Here is a 27,210-nt window from a genome sequence, read left to right on the forward strand (position 1 = left end):
TTCTAGTAATCAAGAGTTATTTTTTGAGACATGTTTACAAGGTAGCACACTAATTTTAAATTAATGCAAAAAGTTTTTTCATTTTTCAGAAAGAGATATTATCACCTTTAATATTAATATACTCTCTAAATGACCTACAAGTTGATCATATTAGGATAAACATATTTACATTATTTTGACTTGCAACCTCCTACACTTTTTAGTTTATGGCCGAGATCAAGACTCCCAAAGTAATTCTAAGGTTACATTTATGACTATTTAATGATTATAACTCATATAATTATCAAATCAATGTACGCTATGCCAATATAATTGACAGTAATAAGAAAATGTGATGTGCTGATTCTTAGACTGCAAAAAACCTGACTGTTGCATGACTAGATAAACATATCCATATGCCTCAAGTATCAGTCACAAAATGCCTAAGAGTAGGCACATTAGAACATTAAAGGAAGGTATCAGCCTAAGCAAAGGATGGTTTAATTGCTTCAAAAAGTGAACTGGTTGGTACAACATTAAAGATGGAGAACTACCTCAATCCTCTACCTACAATAATAGCTTGATTTTTCAACCATGTTTCAAGAACAAATAAGGTCATAAAATTGAAGTAAATTGTATATAGATCACTAAATAAGGGGGAGAGTTTAACTTCTAGACCTTAAAAGGCAAGAGTTAAACAGAATCAAGAATCAAAGATAATATGATATAAACTACTTCTTAGATAATATATATATAGTTACCTGGTCAATATGAAGTAATCCACAATGCATTATATTGTAGAAATGTGTTAAAAAATCTCTATTTGGAGAAACATCTTGTCTTCTTTTCATTGTATTACAAATAAGTTTATATGCATGTAATTTACCTTGTTTATATTTGTCAGTCAACATGGTTGCCTAAAATTAAAAGATCAGTTTTAATGTTCAAAAAGAAATACTATTTGCTAAATAACTTAAGCAACTGAATATGGCAAACAATGTATATAATCTCATTTATTTCCATGTTGGCCTAATTTCTTTAATGAACTAAAAATCAGGATTACTGAAATTATCATCATCCAAAATGATACAATGTAGGTATAACCATAAACTGTTCCACTTAGGAAAATGTACCAAACATATCAATACTTAAAATAATTAAATATTTTGGCTGGGCACAGTGGCTTAAGCCTGTAATCCCAGCACTTTGGCAGGCCAAGGCAGAAGGTTCTCTTGAGGCCACGAGTTTGAGACCAGCCTGGGCAACATAAAGAGACTGTCTTTACAAAAAAATAAAAAATTAGCCAGGCATGGTGGCATACGCCTGTAGTAGTCCCAGCTACTTGGAAGGCTGAGGTGGGAGGATTGCTTGAGCCCAGGAGTTCAAGGCTGCAGTGAGCTGTGATCATGCCACTGCACTCCAGACTGGGTGACAGAGCGAGGCCCTGTCTTTTAAAAAACAAACAAAAAAGAATTAAAACTTTTTTTTAAAGATGGAGTTTTGCTCTTGTCGCACAGGCTGGAGTGCAATGGCGCCATCTCAGCTCACTGCAACCTCCGCCTCCTGGGTTCAAGCGATTCTCCTGCCTCAGCCTCCCTAGTGGCTGGGATTACAGGCGCCCACCACCATGCCCAGCTGATTTTTTGTATTTTTAGTAGAGACGGGGTTTCACCATGTTGGCCAGGCTGGTCTCAAACTCCTGACCTCAGGTGATCCACCCGGCTCAGCCTCCCAAAGTGCTGGGCTTACAGGCGTGAGTCACCTCACCAGGTCACAACTTTTAATACACAGCATACTCTGTGATACAACTCGAAGTTTATAATTCAGTTAAATACAACACAGACATACCTCTCTATATTCACTTGTGTTTTATGAAATAATCAACAGCAATATATCCCGACTAATTTTAGCATGCTCACCCTCTTCTCTATGTAATGCCTAATGACTTCCTAAGGATACTGCTTAAAAAGTTAAGTGCTCTAGGAGTCTATATAATAGCCAAAATCTCTATAAAATGTTTAAGAGTTACTAAATGAAAAATTTTAAACTCACATTTTATATATTAAGCTTACCTTAAAAAGCCAAGGTGTAAGAATTCTCAGTGGAGGAATTAAAACTGGTGGAGAAGGGGAGGTCAGATTATCAGTTGAAATGCCGAGGTTATCTCTAATCTGTAATTTTCAAATAAAAAGAAACAAACGTATGAAAACTGTTATCTCTTCCAGTTTACCTTAAACTGAAGTTCAAATCCAGTTTCTGCACTTATTATTTAATTACAATTAAGTGACTTCACCATGCCGGGTACCAGTTTATCTACAGTCAAAAAGGGTGTCACAAATGTTTTCTAATGCTTCTTCTATTTTTAAATATTTTTATTTTCTTCTCCACTTATATCCTCTATTTCTTTTTACCTTAGCTAGATTCTGCCAAAGTTCACAGAGGTAATCAAAAACTTGAGCATGTATTTCAGGATCCATGATTGAATTTACATCTCCCAAAATGCCTAGCATTCTTCGCCACATTACAGTAGCAACATCAGCATGCCATCCAGTCAGAGTACCTCCTGCCATCACACTACAACATTCTGATGGAAATTCACTAATTTCTATAGAAAAAAAAATATATATAGTGTCAGCCATTTTTCAGTGAACTGAACATAAAATCCCCCAAGAAACCAAGCTAAATTAACAATCTTAAATATCTACAGAAGTGAATAAAAGAAATATCAACATACATTTTTTTTTTCCTGATAAGGTCAAAACCTCACTTATTATTATGAGATAATAAGGAATTATTATAAGATAATTATTATGTCAACAGCTAGTTATTCAATAGTGCTTCTATGTAACTACTACTTACTTTGCAGACAGAGAGATTTCTATCTATGCCAGATAGAGAAATCTATGTTGGATAAAAACATCAAATTTATAAGCACATATTCTCACTTTTATCTAACAGCTACTTCAGGTTATATCATCAAATTAATGGAAAACCTCAGGCTAAAGGCAGATCATGTAGGAAGCCTTCATAAGCCTTTTCTTTGTAGCTACATCCCAGACTAGCACTAAGAGTTAGCATAATGGCATGAAAAATAAACTTTTTTTTTTTTTTTTGAGATGGAGTCTTGCACTCTCTCCTGGGCTGGAGTGCAATGGCACGATCTCGGCTCACTGCAACCTCTGCCTGCTGGGTTCACGCAATTCTCCTGCCTCAGCCTCCCAAGTAGCTGGGATTACAGGTGCACACCATCACACCCGGCTAATTTTTTTTGTACTTTTAGTTGAAACCGGGTTTCACTATGTTGGCCAGACTGGTCTCGAACTCCTGACCTAGTGATCCGCCCACCCTGGCCTCCCAAAGTGCTGGGATTACAGGCGTGAGCCACCGCACCCGACTGAAAAATAAACATTTTAACTAAAATTTAAACATAATCAAAATTACCATAACTGTATTTTGCCTACAATACTGACAAGATTATAAGAAAGATAGGTAACCTTAGTTCTAGTCTCTTTCTGCTACTAATTATGTGTTATAAAAGTTATTTAATAACCTCTCTAAGGATACATGTCCTCATCTGTAAAATAGATGGTTTTGCTAGATATCATTATAGGTTGCCTCCAGCTTTAAAAAAAAATCCATTATTCTACTCAATATATATAATGGAAAAGGCTATAGAAAATAATTAAAAAGTCAACAGAGATATCTATGCATCTAAAGAACTTTGGGAACTAAAAATTCTGTAGACTGAAAGAACGATAAAGTTATGATTTCTCACGCTTGAAAACATTCCAACATATTGAGAATTTATAATAATTTAATTCTTAGTACATGTGTATTCTTTACTCCTAATGGTTAACTTTTTTTCTCTTTGCATATAAAGTATACAACTGACTGTATTATTAAAAAGGTACTAGTCTTTCTCCATTACAAAAAAAAAAAAGGCTTCTTGTGTAAAGCCACTAAAACAAACAAAACACACTGAAGTGTTAACCATTGATGCTAATGCCTCCCTACTCCAGAGCACCTTCATAATACAATGATAAATCAACTGATTTGCCTCTACCTTATCCTTCTCAAAGCTAACAAAATTTTAAATTATTAAAAAGCAAGCAACAATGTGTGCTCTTTGATTAAATCCTTTTTTTTTTTTTTTTTTTTTTTGAGACAGAGTCTCACTGTCACCCAGGTTGGAGTGCAGTGGCACGACCTCAGTTCACTGCAACCTCCACCTCTCAGGTTCAAGCAATTTTCCTGCCTCAGCCTTCTGAGTAGCTGGGACGACAGGTGCGTGCCACCATGATCGGCTAATTTTTGTATTTTTAGTAGAGATAGGGTTTCACCATGTTGACCAGAGTGGTCTCAAACTCCTGACCTCAGGTGATCCACCTGCCTTGGCCTCCCAAAGTGCTGGGATGACAGGCATGAACCACGGTACCCGGCATGATTAAATTCTTTATTGGATTGCTGATGGGGTGGTGTAGCCATAAAGGGCATTATTGGGACAATTGAGGACTTATGACTATAGACTAAAATATCACCTATGTATCTATGTTAAATATCATGAATATGGCCATTATATTGTGATTATGCAGAAAACATACACTTATTATTAGGACATATCCACTAATGTGTTTAGGTCTGAAGGATCTGATATTCGCAATTTCCTCTTATATGCCTCAGCAAAAAAAAAAAGGTTCAGGGGACATGTGGGAAGGGCAGGGTATTTTGTGCATGTATGTGCTGTGTGTATATATAGACAAAGTGGCAAAATATTAATTGATGAATTTATATAAAGGGTTTATGTGTGTTCATTTTACTAGCCTTGAAACTCTTCTATAACTTTGAAGTTTTTTTCCATGGGAAATAACTGTAAACAAATAAACAACTGCAGATCAAAGGAGAAAAAGAAAAGATCAGAAATAATCCAAAAACCAGAAAATTAGGGCTATATAATTACAAGGCAATTGCATGTTAACGAATGGGTCCCTTGGGCCGGGTGTGGTGGCTCACAGCTGTAATCTTGGGAGGCCAAGGCAGGTGGGTCACTTGAGCTCAGAAGCTTGAGACCAGCCTGGGCAACATGGCGAAACCTCGCCTCTACAGACAATTTTAAAAGAAATGGGCCTTTTAAAAAAAAGTTCAGAAGTTATATAGTTTTAAATTTCTTCCTTTGGTCAGAGAATAAATGTGCTACCTTACCAATGAAAACTAGCTTTTTATTCATTGTAAATATCTCATTAACTGTGTCTTTGACCAATTTATGGTATATTTGCAAAATGTCTAACTGATGTTTGTTACATCATACAAAATCTAGCAAAAATAACCTTTAAAAAAACTTGGCAGTTACTTAGGTTTCCCAAGTCACTTTTTAACATTTACTTGAAAATATTCATCTGGATTTCTACTTTTAAATTAAATTTAGTTGATAAATTTGCTGAATCAAAATAAAAAAATGGTTTAAAAAATTGTTTCACTGAAAGCTTGACTAACAAGTGATAATGTTACTATGTTCTCCTATGGGTTACTAGGTTCTTTAGGTATAAAACTAAGAATAAGGATGCCAAATTATGTATTTCCTGTTTTAAGAAACAGTACCAATATCAATAAATGATAATACAGTACTTGAAAATAATGCAATAACTAAGTTGAGGACTCTAATCAACTATAATAAAACGAGTAAAACTCAGACAACAAATATCTTTAAGAACAAGAAAAAGTTACATTAACAAATTTCCAAAGGACTTAGAAAAGTCCAAAATATTTACAATAATCATATATAATCAAATACAAGATGCCTTATTTATGATCTCCTGACACTGATGCCCTAAAAGAAAAAAGGTAAATATCTAATTTTGAAATATTGCCTAGATCATCTGGTGTCTGAAGAACAGAGTGGTGGAGCTTCTCATCGAGCTGCAGATCCTTCTGTTCCATGTGATCTATATTCAACGTAGAAGGGGAAGGCGTCTGTGACCTGGAGCCCAGAGGTGAATGGACTGGGGAAGCACTTTCTGAACCTGTAAATATAATTTCATAAAATTACCATAAAGAGTATTCAATATCCTACCTAAGATGTAATGTTTAACACCCTAAATAAAACAAATTTTAAACACCGAAAGATAAAATCAGTTATAAACTGGCTTTACAACTGGAGGTCACGAAAATCATAATATTGTACAAGCTTTTATATCTAGGAGTCTTGTCTCATGTCTACCATGGGACTATTGATAGTATAGAATCAAGACTGGATGTACCAAATGACAGGAGCCATTAGTGAAAGTAAGACTATCTACTCCCATTTCTGGCCCAGCTATAGAAACTCTAGTACCCACTGTCATTCTATTTCACTTAATTCAGAGTTGGAGCAATTTAAGAACTGAGGCACTTGCTCACTGCTGCTCTATATGTGACTATCAATCCTTGGTTTACAGTGGTCCTTCAGTCTCTCCGACATCCCGACTTCCCTCTCCCAATCCATTCTCCATAAGGCAGCAAAAAAATCTAAAAATCTAGTTTGATCCTGTCACTTCCTCATTTAAAATCCTTTAGTGGCCCCTCACTGGCCTCAGCATAAGCCCCAACTTCCTAGTATGGTTCTCAAGTCTCTCTGTAACTTTCTTTCTTCTCCACAACCCACCTAGAACTTTTATGTCCAATTATGGAAAGTAAACTACTTGTATTTATTAGAGTATTATTACATCATACCTCTGGCTTTTTCCTTTGCATGGAGCCCTAATCTTCTTTTTGAAGCCTACTCCTGATCCTGCCAAGTATGATTACAGAGTCTCTGCTAGATGCTCTCACTGAACCTTGCACCTCTCTATTACACCACTCATTACACTGACTTGAAACTACCTGTTCAATTTTAAATATTCCCCAGTAGAGTATAAACTTTGTAAGAACAGGAATTCTGTTATATACTGTAGTAGTGCTAGTGCCTGGTATAGTACCTGGTACACAGCAGGTACTTCTGTTAACTTAAACAAAGTACAGCACAAATTACTGCTGTACAGAACAACTTGTGGTGGTTATAATATAGTGCTGCTAGTACCAAGCAAGTTGTTAAAACAGTAGGTCTTTTTATGTTAAGCTTCTTGTAGCAGAAAAATATCAATATTTTGAACTCAGTAACTGTAAACCTCTGCCCTCATTACCTCTTTCTACGTAGTAAAGCAAAAAACCAATATAAATTACATACATATAGATGCTGCCTGACTTATGATGGGGTTACACCCAATAAACTCATTGTAAATTGAAAATATCGTAAGTCAAAATTGCACCTAATACACCTAATCAACTGAACATCATAGCTTAGCCCAGCCTACCCTAAACATGCTCAGAACACTTAAATTAGCTTATAGTTGGGCAAAATCATCTAACGCAAAGCCTGTTTTGTAATAAAGTATTGATTATCTCATGTAATTTACTGACTACTGTACTGAAAGCGAAAAACAATGGTTGTATGAGTACTTGAAGTATGGCTTCTACTGAATAAGAATTGCTTTCACACCACTGTAAAGTTGAAAAATTGTAAGTTGTTAATCATGGTAAGTCAAGGATGATCTGTATTTATATTAATTCTATAAAAGTGGAATTCCACATATCATATAGGTGTTTTTTTAAGTAGCACAGTAAGTGCCTAAAAAAGTACATATAGAACTGGATTATGTTATCAGGTGTTATCACAATAATCATATAATCATATGATAATCATGTATCAAATGAGTAATCATATGATTCTATCTAGGCTCAATTATGATACATAGCAGGTAGAAAGTTTCCTTTCCTTTATTTGAGATTTGGAGTAAATTCATATGGCAGAAAAATCATTTGTTAAAGGACAGTTACAGAAACTTAAGTATTCTATATCTTAGGACAAACACATACACATAATGAAAATTATAACCTTAATGTTTACCAAAAACTTTTAAGTACATGCCAAAGAGACATCAGCCTTTGGTCAAATGCTTTGAAATATAAACCTCTTTATCTACATGTATTGTTTTGATCCATAAAAATAGAATTCATTTTTAAGAACTAAGATTTTATTTTATTATATTTTTTTTGGAGACGGAGTCTCGCTCTGTTGCCCAGGCTGGAGTGCAGTGGCATGATCTCACCTCACTGCATCCTCCACCTCCTGGGTTCAAGCAATTCTCCTGCCTCAGCCTCCCAAGTAGCTGGGATTACAGGCGTCCACCACCATACCTGGCTAATTTTTTGTATTTTTAGTAGAGACGTGATTTCACTGTGTTGGCCAGGCTGGTCTCGAACTCCTGACCTGAGGTGATTCACCCACCCTGGCCTCCCAAAGTACTGGGATTACAGGTGTGAGCCACCACACCAGGCCAAGAACTAAGATTTTAAATAATTTTATATTAGCTATCAGAGAATCACCAGAGAATCACTACTGCCTTTAATTTTATTAATTTATTTTTCTATTTTTTTTTGCTTTTGTTTTTGAGACGGAGTCTCGCTCTGTCCCCCAGGATGGAGTGCAGTGGTGCAATCTCGGCTCACTGCAAGCTCCGCCTCCTGGTTCATGCCATTCTTCTGCCTCAGCCTTCTGAGTAGCTGGGACTACAGGCACCCGCCACTATGCCCGGCTAATTTTTTGTATTTTTAGTAGAGACAGGGTTTCATCATGTTAGCCAGGATGGTCTCGAGCTCCCGATCTCGTGATCTGCCTACCTCAGCCTTCCAAAGTGCTGGGATTACAGGCGTGAGCCACCACGCCCAGCCTATTTTATTTTTAAAACTCTATAATGGCTCACTTACTTAAGAGGCTTTTTCCTCTTAAATGGTTTTTTTTTAAAAGCAATAAAACTATTCCTATAAAGATATTCATGACCTAAAAAGAGGTTATTTAATTTTCATTCTTGTGTCCTATACTAGATTTCTTCCGTAATTTCTGAAAACTTTTATATTATAGGAAAATAGATGATTTCAGGAGTACTAACATCCCTTTCATAAAGTACTACTGTGTTAGTAAAATGTATACAAACTTCACCCTTGGAAAATACTGTATTGAATCATTTATATATTGTGTATATGGAGTTTTATCTTTGCTGAATTTTGTGTCTTTTAAACAGAAATGAATACAACTGCTTTAGTGTCTTAAACAACACCTCTGCACTATTACTAATGGTACTGATTAAGATTAGAATGCCTCATAAAACTTCCCAGTAGAGACCTGAAAATAGTCACTACATAGAGTAAATAGAGGTTACATAAATATTAAGAATTCTTAGAAGTTAAATTATCCAAAAAACATAAAGGCAAAAGACTTAAAATGAGTTCTCCATATATATCATTTTATTTTTTGGAACTTTTGTTTGGAACTTTATTTTTGATAACTACAGACAATTAAGAAATAAAAAATGTCTTTTATATATGGAAATCTTTTGAAAACACAACAGTCTGATTAATAGCTTAAAGTTTTGATAGTATTAAAATTTGTGTTATAGAACATAAAGCCTACATTTATTTTTTAAAACACATCCACTTTTAAGTATACAGTTATATGAAAATGGCAACTGTACGTGGTCTTGTAACCAACATCACAATCAAAATATAAAACAGTTCCATCACCAGAAAAAGTTTTCTTATGCCCATCTGTAGTCAGTCCCCTCAACTGACACCTATCCTTTCCAAGTAAGCGGTGATTTACGTTTTCACTACAGTCCTTTCTATTTTAGAATGTTATACACATAGAATAATAAATTATAATTATGGAGTCTTTTGTATTTGACTTCTTTCATTTAGCACATTTTCAAGATTCACCTATGTTTTTGCATATATTAATATTTAATTCTTTTTTTATTACTGCATATTATTTCAGTGAATATTCAGTGAATGAATATACTGCAATGTATCCACTGACCAACTGATAGACATTTGGTTTGTTTTCAGTTCTTAAATACTGTGAATAAATCTGCCATGAACTTTTGTGTACAACTGTCCAAGGAAAATACATATCTAAAAATGGTCACATAATAAATGTATGTTTAACTTTAAAAGTTACTGCCATATTTTCCCAGAGTGACTTGATCATTTTACATTCTCACTAGCAATGTATGTGATTCTAGTTGCTCCACACTCATTTCAACACTTTGGATTTTCAGTGTTTTTAACTTGAACAATTTCAGTATATGTAGTAGGATCTCGTTGTGGTTTTTATTTGCATTCCCTGGTTACTATCAATGTTAAGTATCTTTTCATTTACATTTAAGAACAACTAAAGTAAGAGGTATTCATTATAAAATAAGAGTTTTCTCTAGTATTCCACTTTGAGTAATTTAAATCCTGTAATGATGGAACTGTAGCTCTAACCCAGTTGGTTCCCATCCTCCACGAGGGCCCCATTCTGCAATGGCGCTGCTAAAGTTCTTATCATCTGGGAAAAAAGGAGGCAGGATATGAAAACAGAGAATGGGTTTCTAACTTTTAGAATTCCCCTGGCTCAAATTTCCTCTGTCTGGGTTGCGTGAGGAAATATGCTTGACTAGTGTAGAGATGCAGAAATCACTGCTCCAGTCTTGCAAGTTCCAGCCAACCACAAGATGCAAAACCATCCCATGGATAATTAAGCTGGAGTGGATAACCACCCATCAAGGGGAAAACTGTAGCTGGAACCACAGTGAGGTTGGATTATAGAATGGAACCCCCAAGAACTATGGGCTATTAGCTGCTGAGGCTCACTCTAATCACTTCACTAACATTGCAATAATGTGACTCTGCATTTTACATGATTGGCTTTAAGACCCCACTTATCACATTATGGTTGGGTTTGATCACATGTAAAAAGTTTCCAAAAAGCACAAATTACTATCTAAACACAGAATATTAGTACATTGACAAACAGGCCTTCTATTAAGCAGTGTGTTTTATATTTTCTATAATAAATACTTTGCTAAAGAAATCATAAAAATCTAGGTTAACTCTGAATGACAAAGGTAGAGTCCAGTACTTTAAACTTTATTTATTTTAAAAATCACTCCAACTATCTCATGTACTCCATATACATATACATCTATTATGTTCCCATCAAACTTTTTTTTTAATCCTGCAGAAAATGTTGTGCATATATATACAAAATATTGCATAAGATACTATGAGTTCACAGAGTCCTCTGAAGTTTAACCCAGTGGACCTCAGGTCAAGAAACTAATGTCTTTTCTCCCCTTCACTGTTACATAAAGATGAATTTAAAAAAACCAATACTTAAATAGTAATAAGTAATACTTAAAATCTCTCAAAATTTTAATCAAATTCTTCGGAGGTTTAAAAAATACATTAAGAAACACATTCCCATGAATAACTTTACCAGTAATAGTTGCAACTTCAGCAGAGAAAGCTTGCTGATTAAGACTGCTTGTTTCAGAATCTATATGAAGAGTAGTTAGACTAGCCACTTCCTGCTCTTCAGCACTCTGGTGATGGCCAGAACCTGAATCCACATCAGCAGAGGACGTAACCCCAGTGTCAGCTCCAAAGCCAAAATCTACAGGAAGAATAAAAGTTATTATATGAGTCCCAATTACAAAGTAAAAATATTTACAAGAGAGCTAAATCACCAAAATGATCAAACATAAACATTCCCTGTACATCTATTCTGTTTACATATCACTCAGACAAGTGTAAATAATCTTAATACTCTGAAGATTATAATTAGATCAGAATAGTGTACAAGCCATGAAGGGAGGAAACGTAATTCTCCAACGCATCTCCCAGTTCTTCACAAACTTAGTTCCCAAGGTTTTGACTTCTTTTTTAAGAATTTGGTGCCCTTCACTGACTGCCAAGTGCAATATAGAATTATAGCTGAATAACTAAGTGGTAACAATACAGCACCAAATAATATCACTGATGTTACTGTAACACGGAGCAATTATTCAAGGGAAGTTCTGGGTACTGTAGCATTGAACATAATTCAAATATTTGGTTCTCAAATATGAGTGTGTGAAACAGTGGTAACTCATAATCATGACTGTGTTTTTAGTAACAGGTCCAACCTAAATTATTTTCCTTTCTACAGTTTTGGTCTTAAAAATGTCATTTCTTTTAAGAACGGATCACATTTTTTTTTTTTTTTAATGCTCTTAATTTGGCAAAATAAAGTAGTAGCTTCGACTTAAGGTGATTCCCTAAAACTTCCTTTGAAATTTCACTGAAAATTGAAATAAAAATAAGTGGGGCCAGGAATGACACCTTGCACCTGTAATCCCAGCTACTCGGAAGGCTGAGGCAGGAGTACTGCTTCAGGCTAGGAGTTCAAGACTGGCCCACACAACATAGCGAGACCCTATCTCTAATTTTTTTTTTTTTTCTAATGTGGGAGCCACTGCCTAGGTAACATTGGAGAGGAAGGTGATGGCTACATAATCCGTAAGTCAGTCTTGAATAGAAGACAATCAACATAAAACATAGTATCCAAATAGAAAAGATACTTGCTGTCAAATTTTCGGCCATCATATTGGAAAGCGCTGAAAGAATCCGAATGACTATCTGAGCTGATAAGATCACTGCTCCCTGCACTGGCAGGAGAAGTCCATTCTGAGGGCACACCTGGGTCATCAATAGGGCGCATCTGGTTCTGCTTGTTTAGAATATCAGGGAGGTCTTTGGGAATTTCAAGGCTGCCTGGACTACTTCCTCTTCTTGTCATAGTCTAAAAATTCAAGAAATATTTTACTATTAAAAAAAAGTTTTTATTCTCTTCAAGCATCTGAAACTTTTAATTTCCAAACCATCATAATACATGCTGAGATTTAGAGGCTGAAGTAGGAGTAGAGAACACACTCACCAAATAATCTATGTAACTGAATGGAGCTAGAGCCTGCCTGACCTATTGTTGGCCTGCCTAAAGACCGAAATATCATATGATGCTGGGTCTGTGACTCTTAAGCCTCAGTAGGATCCATGCAGTGAATATAAATTAAAACAGCAGAAAGAGAATTTAAGTGGAAAAAAAGCAGCAAACAAAAAAGACAGTGGGAGAGTGGAAAGAATGACAGCAAATATGTCATTCAATGATTTTTATCCACTCAAGGGAAAAAAAGTAAGCCTAAAAAGAAAAAAAAGGAGGGGCTATATAATGGAGTTACAGAGAGGTCAAATCCAAAGAAATGACAATTTTAAAAAACGAATTCCAGGTCCAGTACAGTGGTTCACTCCAGTAATCCCAGCACTTTGGGAGGCTGAGGTGGGCAGATCACCTGCGGTAAGGAGTTCGAGACCAGCCTGGCCAACATGGTGAAACCCTGTCTCTACTAAAAATAGAAAAATTAGCCAGGCATGGTGGCGTGTGCCTGTAATCCTAGCTACTCGGGGGGCTGAGGCAGGAGAATTGCTGGAACCCAGGAGACGGAGGCTGCAGTGAGCACTGCACTCCACCCTGGGAGACAAAGCGAGATTCCGTCTCAAAAGGAAAGCAATTCCACATGTATTTACCCTTCCCTAACAATGAAGCATTATTAGAGATAAAAGAGCCTCTGCTTTCATGTTGCCATAATCCTAACATTCCAGATAAAGATAACTTTTAAGTCTCTTCCAAAGTTATCTAAAATGGTTAAGCAATATTTATGCTAGCAAAACTAATGGGAGCTTGTTCACAAACAGATCTTGAGACAAAAATAAAAATTATATATGTATTTTTATTTTAAATTATATATTAAATTATATTTATTTATTTATTTATCTAACTATGGGAGCTGGGACAGAAGGCCTCCATTGCTCTTTCCCATTGAGGGCTGGCAGCTGGCACCAGGGTAACCTATGAGCAAAGACGAAAAAAGGGGAGACTAGGAAGGTAGCTGCTTATACCTGTGTACTTGTGCACAGGTACTTGTCTGATCTTTCACCCTGGTGAAAATTATGAGGCTGTTTGTTTTATGTCTTTAGATAAAAAATATTATAAAAATGTAATTCAAAAATCTTAATTCATAAAAAGGGTTATATTTTGAGGAAAGGTTATTTTGAATAAGAATTCCCATATAGAAATTGGCATATATGTAAAAAGGTACATATCTGTTAGTTTTTCTACCCTCCTCTATAAAACCAAATATATAAAATAAAACTTACCGAGGCATTACCACTTCGAAGTCTTTCTGCTATAAACTCATCCATCAGATCAGGAACATTAGCACTGCTGCTGCCAATATCACTATTAAGAGGAGGCAGTTTTTGGCTCATGTCCTCTTTATTGACTAAAAATAAATAAATAACTATATATAGTGAGGAAAAACTTAACTGCATTTTCTAACTTTGAAACAAACGACAACCCAAAACAAAGTGTCTTTGCCAATTATTTGCCAAACATGCATTTATGAATAATTTCCCTTCTTTTAGATTTAATTTTAAGAATTAGTAAATTGATATTTACTTTATTTAACTAAGCAGATGTTAGTCAATCTTCAGTATAACTTTAAACAGCAAGAAAGCTTATAGATAAGCACTAGCTGAAGTTAGGTTAATATTGCCTATAAAGAAACTGGTATATTTATCTTTTTTCCTGACTCAATGTTTCTATTTAGAGCCTTAACAATTTATAATTTCCTATTTCCCCCAAAGAATGTTTTCAGGGAATATATCCTTTGAATCTATGCAAAACTCAGTGGGATACAAATGCATTTGAGTATTTATAAATACAAATTCTATGGTTTTGATATACTGCTGTTTCTATCCACTATAAAATCTAATTTTAGTGCTTTAAGAATACAAAGTTGACTTTCACAAAGGTTTTTCTTACAAAAAAAATCCAAAATAGTTATTTTGATTTTTTTAATCTCTACATTATTAGTATTTTTACCACTTATATTAACAAGAAAGTTTTAGACTTGGGAAACTAACTTATAGAAAATAATACGGTATCTATGTCACTACTATGCTATTGAAAAGTTGATTTCTCTGCAATGAAAGGAAAATGAGCACTGTTTATATTCCTAATAAACTACAAAGTATTTCAGATTAAGAAAATACACTGGTCAGAAGCTCACTGTGAAATACCATTATCTTTATATTACTGGCCAGGCTTTGCTAAGCTGTCAAATACTGCCCTCAGGTGGCATTAATGGCTCAATGCAAGATGCATTATACAGCGTTGTTAATCATGCTAACAAAACCATGTTAAAACAAATAAAATCAAAACCAACCTTACTGCTGAAAGTTAATAGTCTACATACGTAAAGTTATTTTAACTTTGACTCAAGATAGAGAAAACGTTACCATAATCTTGCTTTCTGTTATCTGTCCATAGAGGTTCCATATTTAAATCACGATTGGCTACTGTGAAACCTTTATGTACATTTAAAATCCCAGAATAATGAAAGTGTTTCAAGGACACAACTCGCATTCTATATAAATGAATGCAAAACTAAAAGCCTACAGCATGTTTGGAAATGGCTTAAATGAAAAGTGATTAAATTCACTTTGAGATTTAAGAAATAATTCCTCATCACTGATAGTTAACTATAATGTTGGTGCTGGCTGTAGGACCTTGATTCCTATTATGTTAGTTGTCAAAATAATTTATATCAAGAAAAAATACAAAACCAAATAGATCAGCAGTAAAAATAAATGAATTCAATTAGAAGTATCTGGTGCCCTTTTAAACTATAGTGGGGTGGGGAAGAAAGCATAATAACTCCTTGGTAAACTTAATTTCCACACTTGTGGTACACACTCAGAAAAATACTTGATTTAGGTAGTCTTTGATAGGTCATTGAAATTTTCCTATACATCCACTTTCCTATGTTGTTCAGCAGCAAAGAGGTTTAACTAAATGCCTTATAAGGGAAATTAGTAATTTAAATAAACATTCTATGCTGGGAAAAATACAGCTGGGAAAAGGCGCATGCATAACCAAACAGAGAGAAAGCAGTGACCATCCCAAAGCTTTTTGATTGCTTATAGCTTGCTTCAGTTGCATTAAGCCAAACTGGTGCTGTCTTTCTCCTTTTGCGCTCTGCACACTGTTAGTGCTCACCTGCAGCTTTCCTTCCAAAATAGCCCATTACATGACTGTACAGATCCCTCAGTGGAGCCTCTGGTGGCATTCTGTTCTGCCTCTGTGGGGAAACATTTGCCTTCGGCTTCGAAAGAGCATGTACAACAGTTTTATAAACGCCACCCAGGGAGCCCTGCTGTAGTCCTGCCTCATGAGTTGATGACCTAAGAGTACTACGACTACCTAACTGACTACTTGCAATTCCTTCTTTTTGTAATATGGTGGTGGGAATCTCTGTGGATTCCTTCACTGTTTTACTACTTACTGATGCAGTACCAAGTGTATCTAGAGGTCTGTACACACCAGGTTTTACTAGCTCCGTAGCACTATTTGAGCTGGTATGGGTGTTGCTGGTGCTGCTATTGCTGCTACCACTACTAAAGCCACCGAGCTTCCGCAGTCTCATCTTCCATGGAGCCTCTTTGTTTTCCAGAGGATTATAAAACTGAACGGACTCAGTGGATGGCCTAAAAGTAACATGAACACTATTTCGTTTTTTAGTAGCAATTTTCATGATTTTGGCTCTATGAGTTACTGTTTCAGACAAGCTCCTTTTAGTTGGAGAAAGTTTGCTAGTACTTGCAACATGAGGCATTCTGCGGTTAACAGGTGCTTTTAGTGTTGCTTTCTTGGCACGCATAACATGTGGGACAGTGATTTTTTCATTAATTTGCACACTCTTAAGCTTTTCAACTAGTGTTACATCAACACAAGCATCTAATTCTGTAGCTGCTTGTCTGTACAGATGTTTCCTTTTTTCTTTATCACAAGGGCTATCTGAACTAGGCTCTGATGGCTGTTTATCACTGTTTGGTTGCTTAGATTTTTCAGAAATTTGTGTTCTAATAAAACTGCCTGACTGGTTAGGTGCGATATTACTCATGAAGACAGCTGAGTTTGGTTCTTTCTGAAACTGTAGGTTTTCAGGAGTCCCAACAAAAGAGGTGATATTTTCTGATTCAATTTCCTGATCTGTGCATTCTAATTTATCTAAGGATAACCTTTCACCCCTATTTACTGCAATAGTCACTTCCTGAGAGGCTGGGTCTTTACCTATCTCATTTTTACTATGATTTTCCTGGTTTTCCTTAAAATATTCTTTCAGGGTGGAAAGAAGATCATCATCTCCTTCAAGGTCAATGTACTGGATTTGTTCAAAAGCTGAATCTGCAAGTTCTACTGGACCTATTAAATGACAAAGATGGTCATATATGCTATCACCAACTTCCAGAGAAGACTCTCTACTATGAGTATCAGTGATGTGGCTTTCAGTGGATCTAGTTATTGAAGAAGCCTCTGTGGAACTCTGCAAGCTTGGTGCATGACGGGATGAACTGTCAATGACAGGAACTGCACCTTTGGCTCGTTCAACAGTGAATGGTTCCAAGATGTCAGAAGTGCTGCTACTTCGAGGCAATGGCTGCTCCTCATTCAAAGCACCAAAAACTTCATTTCCAGTTTCTTCACTTTGTGAAAAATGTCTGACTCTAGTTGAGCGGGGAAGTATTTGAGCATCATCAATATCTGTAAAAGAAAAAAAAAATTATGTAGAGAAGAACTAGATGAATATAAAAAATAATTATTAATTTCAATAATACCCTAAAGCATATGCTTTAAAATAAAAAAAAAATCTGAGTTTTTGTAAGCTCAATGAAAAAAAATCAAAATACAAATCTGTTTTTTTAAAAAAATGATGGGCACAAGTCAATATAGCATGTAGTGTCAATGAATTAGAAAACTACCAAAACACATTTTAAAATATTAACATGCATAGAAACAGTGAGATGATGAAACATTTGGAAGTGCAGATAAAGATAGAGCTGTGCCAATAAATCAAGCAACTCAAATGCCATTAAATTTTTCCTACTTATTTAAGTTCCATGCAGAAAAAATACACGTTAACACAGAAAGCCGATCCAAGTATCCCACTGTAGACTCTTATAGGGTCTAATAAATCCTCCAGCTTCCTTCCCAAAAAGGTAAGAGGCATCTTTTCTTCAAATTTTGCTTCTCTGTTTGATTACATATTAGAAATGAAACTCCCTACCCTCTTCTTAAAGTTCTCTTTGTCAGGAAACTGTTCTCCCAAGGTGTTTTACTTTATTACACTATTAAAATCTTATTCACTGACATCAAATAAAGTCAATATATTTTTTATAAAATCAATTGTATTCTTTTGTTTTTTGGCAAAACCACCACTTAAATCTGCTAGGAAGAAATTTTACCTGCCTGTTATTGGCCCTTTCCATTAAACAACCATCAAGTTCTAAAAACTGTATCTCTGGCTTCGTACATCTCCTTTTAAGAATTATAGGCTGGGCATGGTGGCTCACACCAAAATCCCAGCACTTTGGGAGGCTGAGGTGGGCAGATCACCTGAGGTCGGGAGTTCAAGACCAGCCTGACCAACATGGAGAAACCCCATCTCTACTAAAAATACAAAATTAGCTGGGCATGGCGGTGCCTGCCTGTAATCCCAGCTACTCAGGAGGCTGAGGCAGGAGAATTGCTTGAACCTGGGAGGCGGAGGTTGTGGTGAGCTGGATCACACCATTGCACTCCAGCCTGGGCAACAAGAGCAAAACTCCATCTCGAAAAAAAAAAAAAAAAGAATTATAGATGATTCTTTATCTAATTTAACTATCTCACAGAGAGATTATCTAATTTAACTATCTCACAAATGAGAAAATTGAAGCCCAGAGAGGTTAAATTACTTTATCAAATTTACAATAAAAAAAGTTTGAGACACAGGCTTAGTGCTGCATATCACTGCATTATTTTCACTGTCTTTCGTGTTAAGTTTATGGTAAACCCTCAAAAATATTTATGAAATTGAAAATCACAGGAAGAAATAATCATTTAACTGTTCAGGTATATACAAATTCTCAACAGGAATTTTGAAAGCAAAATACAATGTCTATGAATCCATCATGGTCTGTAAGTTACTTAGAAATAACAACAACAAAAACATTGTTTTCAGAAGTCAGCAAAATATAATGAAGAAAGGACAGAGTCAAAAAGTCAGCTGTTGCTACTTATTAGGCTTCTTGCAGAAAAGTTAAATGAAACAGAACTATAACTGAACAATCAAATGAGAAAATTTAGATCCAGAGGCAAAGCAGTGACTTGTCCAAGATTACAAAGTAATTTGTTGATTCTTACTCTAGACTTTGAGACTAGTTTCCTCATTTATAAAATGGAGATAGTCATTCAAAGTATTTTTGGGATCCATGTTACTATGGCTGAAAAAGGCTAGTCTTCCTGCAATTTCATTTATATCATCCTCTTTGTATGAGGTCCAAACGGACCTACTTTATACTAAATTGAGATCAACAGAGGTTTGTATTATGCCAAGATTCTAGTATATTCCTAGTGATACACTAGTAGGCTCTCAACATAGGTTAAATATATAGTATCTTCTGAAGCTGAAATAATTAACTTTTTGTCCTTAAACTGAGGGGAATGTGCAACTTTAAAAAATGACATTGTTTTTCTTCCTCATGCACTCCATTGAGAAATTTTTCTAAATGAAAAGTGAAACATTTGCTTACAAACTTCACTGTGATGCACTTATAAAGTGTTTAATACAGCAGATAACTAACTCATATCTGTGCATCTTGACAAACATAAATATTTCAGTTTTTTACATCTGCCATAAAGGATCATAAGAACTTCTGCCTCAATGACAGAGATTATATTCAGCATGCACTCTCAATTTCTTTCCACACAATATTCTAAAGAACTCAGCAAAGGATAAAGACTGTATAGCTGTTCTATAAGAATTCTTACAAATTTTATAGCTTGGAATTAATTTTACCAAAGGTCAAAATCAAGATTTCAAAAGATTAAAATCATAAAAACATTATGATGCTAACAAATATATGAATGTCAGAAAAAGTAAAATATTAGTTTTAATTTTTAATTTCTTTTATTGATATTTCACAATTTTTCCATTCTAAAGAAGCCAGGAAAGATTATTATGATGTTCTGTGTTTAGGAATTCCTTCCCAAACTCAGCCCTCACATCTTGTATATTAGAAAACTTAACCAGTATTTCAGCCTATTTTTTTTCCCTAAAACTTTGTTACCATATATGAGTATCTAAAACTTCTATGCAAGCTTAAGAGGGAAACAGCTTTAAAAAAAAATGTAACTGGATTTTTTCTACCAATATTGTAGTATTGGAGAATTTAAATTTAAACAATGTTTTAAAGTCTTAAGCTTTAAATACAGTTCTTTCATGGCACATAACAATCCTAATTACATAAAATCAAAGAAGAAAATAACACTGACATGAAATCAACTTCATGCTAAATTCAGATCAAGAGGGATGTATTATGTCAATACAAATGGCACCTGAATTAAGCTTAATTGACTCTAACAAGCCTTACATTAGTTGAACAAATACATTACAGCTGAACTTTACTGAGAAAAAGACTAAATAATAACTAAACTATACACAGTATTTTCCATACGCCAGGTGTTTTTGTAAGCATCTGACGTATCATTCATTTAATCCTCACAATAACCCCATGAAGTAGGAGCTACGCCTATTTTATAAATGAAGAAACTGTTTAAGTGACTTACCCAAAGTTACACAGCTACAAAGTGAGGAGCTGTGGTGTAAAGTAAGGCAGAAATTAATCTTTACTCTTAATCTCTTGAATAATACATCATATATGTTTTGTACTCATGAAATAATTTATTAATTTTTAAATAAAACTTGGTAAAAATTAATTGCATTATTAAGAAACCATAAAGCCAGGCTTTGGTTATATCTCAATATAAACAAAATGAATTTTAAAAACCCATAGAGCAGCATAGTGATTTATCTCTATAAAGCTAAGAATGTTAGAAATAAAAATCTAACTAAAACAAATGTTAGTAAATTATACAGAAGGAAACAACAAAAAAAACTTTGTATTGAATTGCTAAAAATAATGGTGGCATCAGGTTTAAACAAAAATGCCCTCAAAACAATTTAATTATGTTGCTTATATTTTAACTTAAAAATGAAAGCTTTTAAATAAAATCTTATATGTTTTTTCTCTTTCTTTTCTTTTTCTTAAGGGAAACCAACTGTGTTCTCTTACTCTCCTGGAGGAAAAGAAGAATGACCACTCAAGGCAAATGGCAGCTGCAGCAAAGCAACACCAAAGGTCTGTTTCACACTAAGAGAACACTGCACACTCTCTTCCCGTATTCCAGTGCTCACATGTTCAGAGAAAGTCCTCTAGTAACACACCTTAGAAATTATGCTTGAAAGTATAGTCTTTCCAATTAAATGTTAATCTAAAGCATTAGAAACCATTTAATGAGTGAAACAATAAAATAGTTTTCAAGTGATTTACAAAACCTGCTTTTGAACATTGAGAAAATGTTTCCTGTATAGCCTATAAAGTTACAGAAATGTCAAGTTTTATCTCTGGGTTTCCTTAATACTGTTTAGCATTAAAGTGTGTCAATTATTTCTAGATTTAAAAACCGGTTTTTTCCCAGAAATATTTTGTTCAAAAAGTTTTCTTTGTTAGTTTGAAAGGAAAGCTGTACATTAAAGTATACTACCAGCTTATAAAAGGTTAAGAAAAAAGTACTCCTTTCCTCTAGATTTAAGTTTCTTGAGGATTTTGGTTTTGTTCATTGCAATATCTCTATTGCTTGAAAGAGGACCTGTCATATAGTATGGGCTTAATAAATACTGGTAGAAGAAAAGCTTGCCTTAAAAAAAAAAAAGTAGCTGCTTATTGGTAAAAAGCAAGTTAGTTACTCACAAAAAAACTCTTCAGTTAAAATACTACCATATCACTAGAAAATTTTAATAATTTCTGAAATGATGCATAGACTCAAGTGCCAAAATCCCCTTTATTAAAGTTAAATTATTTTACTGATTAAGCACGAATGTTAGCTATCAGTAATATTTTTATGGCTCCTGAATTCGTAATATCATTTAAACTAGTTTACATAGAAATTGATGCCATTTTGAAACTCAGTTTTTTTTCTGCTGATTACCTACGTTTTTGTCTATTTGGGCAACAATGGCAATGTACTTTAAGGTAAGTAAAAACTATATACAGCAAAAAACAAAACAAAACAAAAAAAACAAAAAACTATAGAGCATCTATTTTCAAATATTATTAACAGAGGCTATTAAAATTCTATCTTTTTAAGATTAGATGTTCAATTTGTAGGTAATTCAAAGCAGTTTTTACATTATTGTAATCATATGAAAAGACTTATAAGCAACAAATCAAGCTCAATAGTTTTCATTTAAACTACTAAAATTTAGCCCAGTCGACTATCTTCTTTTTTATTCTAATATTGTTTTCCTGATTTTAAAATTCTTAACATAAACTACCAATACATTTTTTATGTTAAGAAAAGTATAGTGTTTTGCTAATGAGTATGCTATATAATGTCATGTTTAAGTTAGCTTCACATTTTCCTGAGATGTTCTTTTTTAAAAATTAATGTAGGCCGGGCGCAGTGGCTCACACTTGTAATTCCAGCACTTTGGGAGGCCAAGGTGGGCGGATCACCTAAGGTCAAGAGTTCAAGATCAGCCTGGCCAACATGGTGAAACCCCATCTCTACCAAAAATTTAAAAAAATTAGCTGGGCGTGGTGGTAGGCTTCTGTAGTCCCAGTTACTCAGGAGGCTGAAGTACAAGAATTGCTTGAGCCCAGGAAGCAGAGGTTGCAGTAAGCCAAGATCACACCGCTGCATTCCAGCCTAGGCAACAGAGCAAGACTCTGTCTCAAAAAAATTAACGTAAATTATTCCAGGAAAAAAAAAATTTGCCAGGAGGCTGAGGTGGGAGGACTGCTGGAGCCCAGCAGTTCCAGACTGCAGTAAGCTAGGATGGCACCACAGCAATCAAGTGTGGGCAACACAGTGAGACCCTATCTCTTAAAAAAAAATCTAATTGGAATTATGCTACAATCAGCAGATTACAAGTGAAAAATTTGTAAAATATTAATATCCTCTTGTACATTGATGACAGGAAAAAATTCTTGATTGTATAAAGAAGGGCCTACTTTTTTGATGAGATGAAAAATTCTCCATAATGGGCAGAATTTAGGAAAAGGATAGGCCTGTGAGACATATCATTTTATTTTTGGTTGATAACAGTCACAAAACAGAAGTATAAGGAGCTCAATTCAAATAATAAAGCTTTGTTAATAAAAAGAGATCGGTCCCCAACATTAGCAGTCTACATACTACAGCCTAGATAGACCAGAGTCCACTAGCAACAAAAATGACAAATAAGTTTTGGGAACTGGTTGAAAGAAATTGGGTCTGTAAGCTTAATTTCAGGATGAGAAACTCATAGTACTGGATTAGAAAATAATAAGAAACGTGTGGAAGTATACATAAAGCTGCCTACCATGTTTATACTCTTTTATATCCCTTTTTTCACTAAAGTGTTACTTTTGGCAGTAAAAGCAATTTGCTTAAGAATAATGATTCAGATTTCTGGCTTCTCTCTTAACCATTTATCAAGAAAATAATGACTGTCAGGCTGGGTTACCAAACGTATACAATCTAGCACAGTAATTATCAAATAAGTGATTATCAAAGGCCAATGAGAGGCCGGTCAAGGAGTGAACTTGCCCAGACACCAGAATAAATTATATTAGATGTTTGTGCAAGCCAACATATTGTATCAAATTTGATGCATATTTTTCAAGCTGTTATAGATGAGTCTGATGTTAAGAAACAGTGCATTGACACAGTGCCCTCAAACTGGTCCCCAGAACTTAAGAAAAACTCTTTAAGCGCTGGGTGTGGTGGTTCATGCCTGTAATCCCAGCCTTTTGGGAGGTCAATGTGGGGAGGATCGCTTGAGACCAGGAGTTTGAGACCAGCCTGGGCAACTTCATGTTCAGAAATTCCCTGGGTTACGACTCTGTCTCTATAAAAAAATAAAAAAATTAGCCAGATGTGGTGGCATGTGCCTATGATCCCAGCTACATGGGAGGCTGAGGCAGGGAAGTCAAGGCTGCAGTGAGTCATGTTCGCACCACTGCACTACAGCCTAAGCAACAGAGCAAATTAAAAAAAAAAAAAAAAAAAAAAAAAATTTAACTCTTCAAGAATACTCAACTGTTCAACTACACTAGTCTATAGCTGTATATAAAGCTCTATCATATAGCATCATACTTACAACAATGCAGGTAGTACAGACAGTTACAGCAAGAACACTGGAGAAGGAAAAAAGGGCTGGGAACCAAGCAGGATACTTAATACTTAAAAAACTCATGGTCCTTTCTCATAGATTTAGTACGTTAAAAAAAAAAAAAAAAAAAAAAAAAGGATTTAAAAGGACTTTCCTTTTACCTCTCCTGTTATCGGAAAGTATCCGAAAAATATTTTTCTGACAAATTCTACCTTTAACTGTAAGCTAGAAGTAGATTGTCTACGAGTTGTTTCACTGAGGTTTTTTTTTTGGTGAAGTGCTTGAAGAAACCTCGATTCCTGATTTCAGAGATACACTCAGGAAATATTTTATGAGTTCGTTTAAGCCAATTCACATGAGGGAGAGCTACAAAAGCATGAAAAACCATTTACTTTTTCCCCTTCATACAGTTCACTTTCTTATTAATTCTCTGTACATTAAACTATTCTAAAGTAAAATTTACTCAAACCTTGGAAGAAACATCAGCAATTAAAAAGTATGACTGGTTGATGATCTAAGATTTTGGTGATTTTTGTTTTTTAATTTAGCACTATTTTTACAAATCTCTATTCTTATAACCCCTACATTTTCTCTTATCTCTTCCTCTCTTCTTCGCTGTACACCTAACACCTGAAGAAGCAAACTCCAAGCCTTTAATTTGCCTCTAAGAATTGCAGAGGCAAAAACCAATCCAATAATTTAGATTTCTACAATGTAAACTGGTGTAAGATTAATCCTGTTTAATTTTCATATTGGTTCTCTCTGGAACCTTAATGGCACAGGATATCAATATCACAGGATATCAATAACACATGGTTTCACCGCGTTAGCCAGGACGGTCTTGATCTCTTGACCTCGTGATTCGCCTGCCTCGGCCTCCCAAAATGCTGGTTACAGGTGTGAGCCACCACGCCAGGCCAACAGTTTTGTTTTTTTAACAGGTTTTCTAAGGGTCTTTAATATGTTGATTTGCACTATGAATCTTTAATCTTTTCCTCTATACACCAATTTGCATCTCCTGGAAAGTATTCTAAATTTACATCAGCTTGAAAAATCCTGACTTCATTCACAAGTCAGTTATCAGGAAAGGAGGGATTTTGCTGCTATTTTAAAGTGGCAGGTTCCTTGCCTCTTATTCTAAGAGAAAACATGATTTTTAATTCAAAACTAACTGTAATTATGTTTTTATATTTTAAATGTACACAAGCATAAAAAACTGGCAGTAAAAGCATCTGAAGTCGTCAATAAATTATCACTGGTTTTGGAGGATTATGTATATTTTTCATATGCTTTTCCATGTAATCCATGTTTTCTAAAATGAACATTATTTTGATAATCAGATACAAAGTTTGTTTTGTTTTAGTGACTGATGTCTCAACATTATCTAAATCTTTAAATTTATCATAGAAAGCATATTACCCCAGATAGGGAAAAGGAATACAACAAATAAAACTGCCATTTAGAAAATTCCTTTCAAACAGTGTTCATAAATGTTTAAATCATAAAAGCATTAAAAAGGTAAACTTTCTGAATTATGTATTTACAGCAAAACAAGAATTCTGAAATAAGAACTTCTCATCCTGGGTATAGCACCAATCTAAAATATTTTGAAAGGAACAACCTTATCTTTGTTTTAGCTATTCAAAAATGTTTTAGCAGTTAACATGAATATTTGTCAAAACATTAAGGTACAAATGAGAAATTCTGTAAATCCTTTAAGATATGGAGAAAAAAATAAATCTTTCGACAGTTTTTTAAGACAGTAGTGGAATGTCTAATCCAATCAAACTTTTAAGAATTAGTGGCCAAAAGAATTCAAATTCTGTGCTTAATATAAATAAACGAATAGAATAAAATAATAATGGAAGTGGCCAAAGCTCATTTTAATTTTTCTAAACATGTCAAGAATGGTTTGCATTAAATGTTCTAAGTATGTCTTTTATAAAAGCTAGGAGCAAAAAATGTATCCAAGAGAAGTTTACAAAAAAACCCAGAGTTTCTTTTAGCTGTATCTAATTCAGTTTTAAGAACAGAAACATTGTTTGCCATCTTAAGTAACTAGATTATACTTTGATGTAAGCAGCCAAAATCTGTGCTACTCACATAAGGAGGTACAGTGCTTAAATGGAGAACTAAAGAGACAAAAATATTCTAATTCTTTATTTGTAGCTAAGCATCATATGTAACAAAATTGTGTGCTATTTCCTACCATCTATTAAAATTCATATTATCACATCTACATATTTTTAAATCTTACTAATTTTCTGCACTGGTAGCTTAAAATATTCAGGTTGCTTAATTTTACTGGTGTGAAATACATCCATTCATCATCCATCAATACTTACTGGATATTAAGGTTTGGGTTGAGGCCAATTTTTCTATTATTGTCATCGATTAAACTGAAAAATCAACTCCAATTTCATTATAATTAATTATATTATGGTTCCAAAGTTAACAAAACAAGTAGGTTTCTTTGAGTTAGCACAATTTGCACATTGTATGATTTTACTTATGCCCCAAATTTTTTTTTAAACAAAACTGATCTATGGTGATGAACAGCAAAAAGTTGTTATAATTGTGTGGAGGGGAGGAGTGCGTGGTGACTGACTCAAAAAGGTCACTGGGAAACTTTCTGAGGTAGTGGAAATGTTCTATAATTTGTTTGTGGTGAGGGTTAATAGGGGTGTGTACAATTTTCAAAACTCATTCAACTGAGTCTATGGATCTATATATTTTATTACATGTTAATTAAAGTTTAATGAAAGAGCAGACCATCCCAGTACTGGAGACCAAGGACCTGAGGCAGAACCGGAAAGCTAAGCAGGTTTTGAGGCTCCTTGGAAGTCAGGGCTTCACAGAATGGTTTAAAAATGAGTGAGTCCTTAGAATTCTATATATGATTACATGTAATATAAATACAAAGATTTATTCCAAAGCAACTTTTAGATTATATACTTTTCCCAAATACTGATTGCCCTTACTTAGTTCCATTCCTATAGACAATGCAGAATAAATTATTCAAGATTTACCATATTGTCAGTCAAAACAA

General features: G+C 34.5%; 1 protein-coding gene and 1 pseudogene across 8 annotated transcripts in view; both read right to left on the reverse strand.

Moving 5' to 3' along the window:
- Positions 1-27,210, reverse strand: part of RALGAPA1 (Ral GTPase activating protein catalytic subunit alpha 1) — a 276,648-nt gene that overhangs the window by 140,254 nt on the left and 109,184 nt on the right. For 4 of the 8 annotated variants that reach the window (XM_007986490.3, XM_007986488.3, XM_037983898.2 and 1 more), the window contains 8 exons: positions 15,965-17,509; positions 14,062-14,186; positions 12,433-12,649; positions 11,306-11,482; positions 5,844-5,996; positions 2,391-2,584; positions 2,052-2,150; positions 741-896 (listed from right to left, as the gene is read on the reverse strand). In XM_007986490.3, the coding sequence (XP_007984681.1) occupies positions 741-896; positions 2,052-2,150; positions 2,391-2,584; positions 5,844-5,996; positions 11,306-11,482; positions 12,433-12,649; positions 14,062-14,186; positions 15,965-17,509 (2,666 nt within the window). The remainder of the gene's footprint in view (positions 1-740; positions 897-2,051; positions 2,151-2,390; positions 2,585-5,843; positions 5,997-11,305; positions 11,483-12,432; positions 12,650-14,061; positions 14,187-15,964; positions 17,510-27,210) is intronic. The other 4 variants (XM_007986496.3, XM_007986497.3, XM_007986498.3 and 1 more) reach the window with 1 other exon arrangement.
- LOC119619208 (small nucleolar RNA U3) lies at positions 21,060-21,260 on the reverse strand (annotated as a pseudogene).

This window comes from Chlorocebus sabaeus, chromosome 24 (genome assembly GCF_047675955.1).
Source record: "Chlorocebus sabaeus isolate Y175 chromosome 24, mChlSab1.0.hap1, whole genome shotgun sequence".
Lineage (NCBI taxonomy): Eukaryota > Metazoa > Chordata > Mammalia > Primates > Cercopithecidae > Chlorocebus > Chlorocebus sabaeus.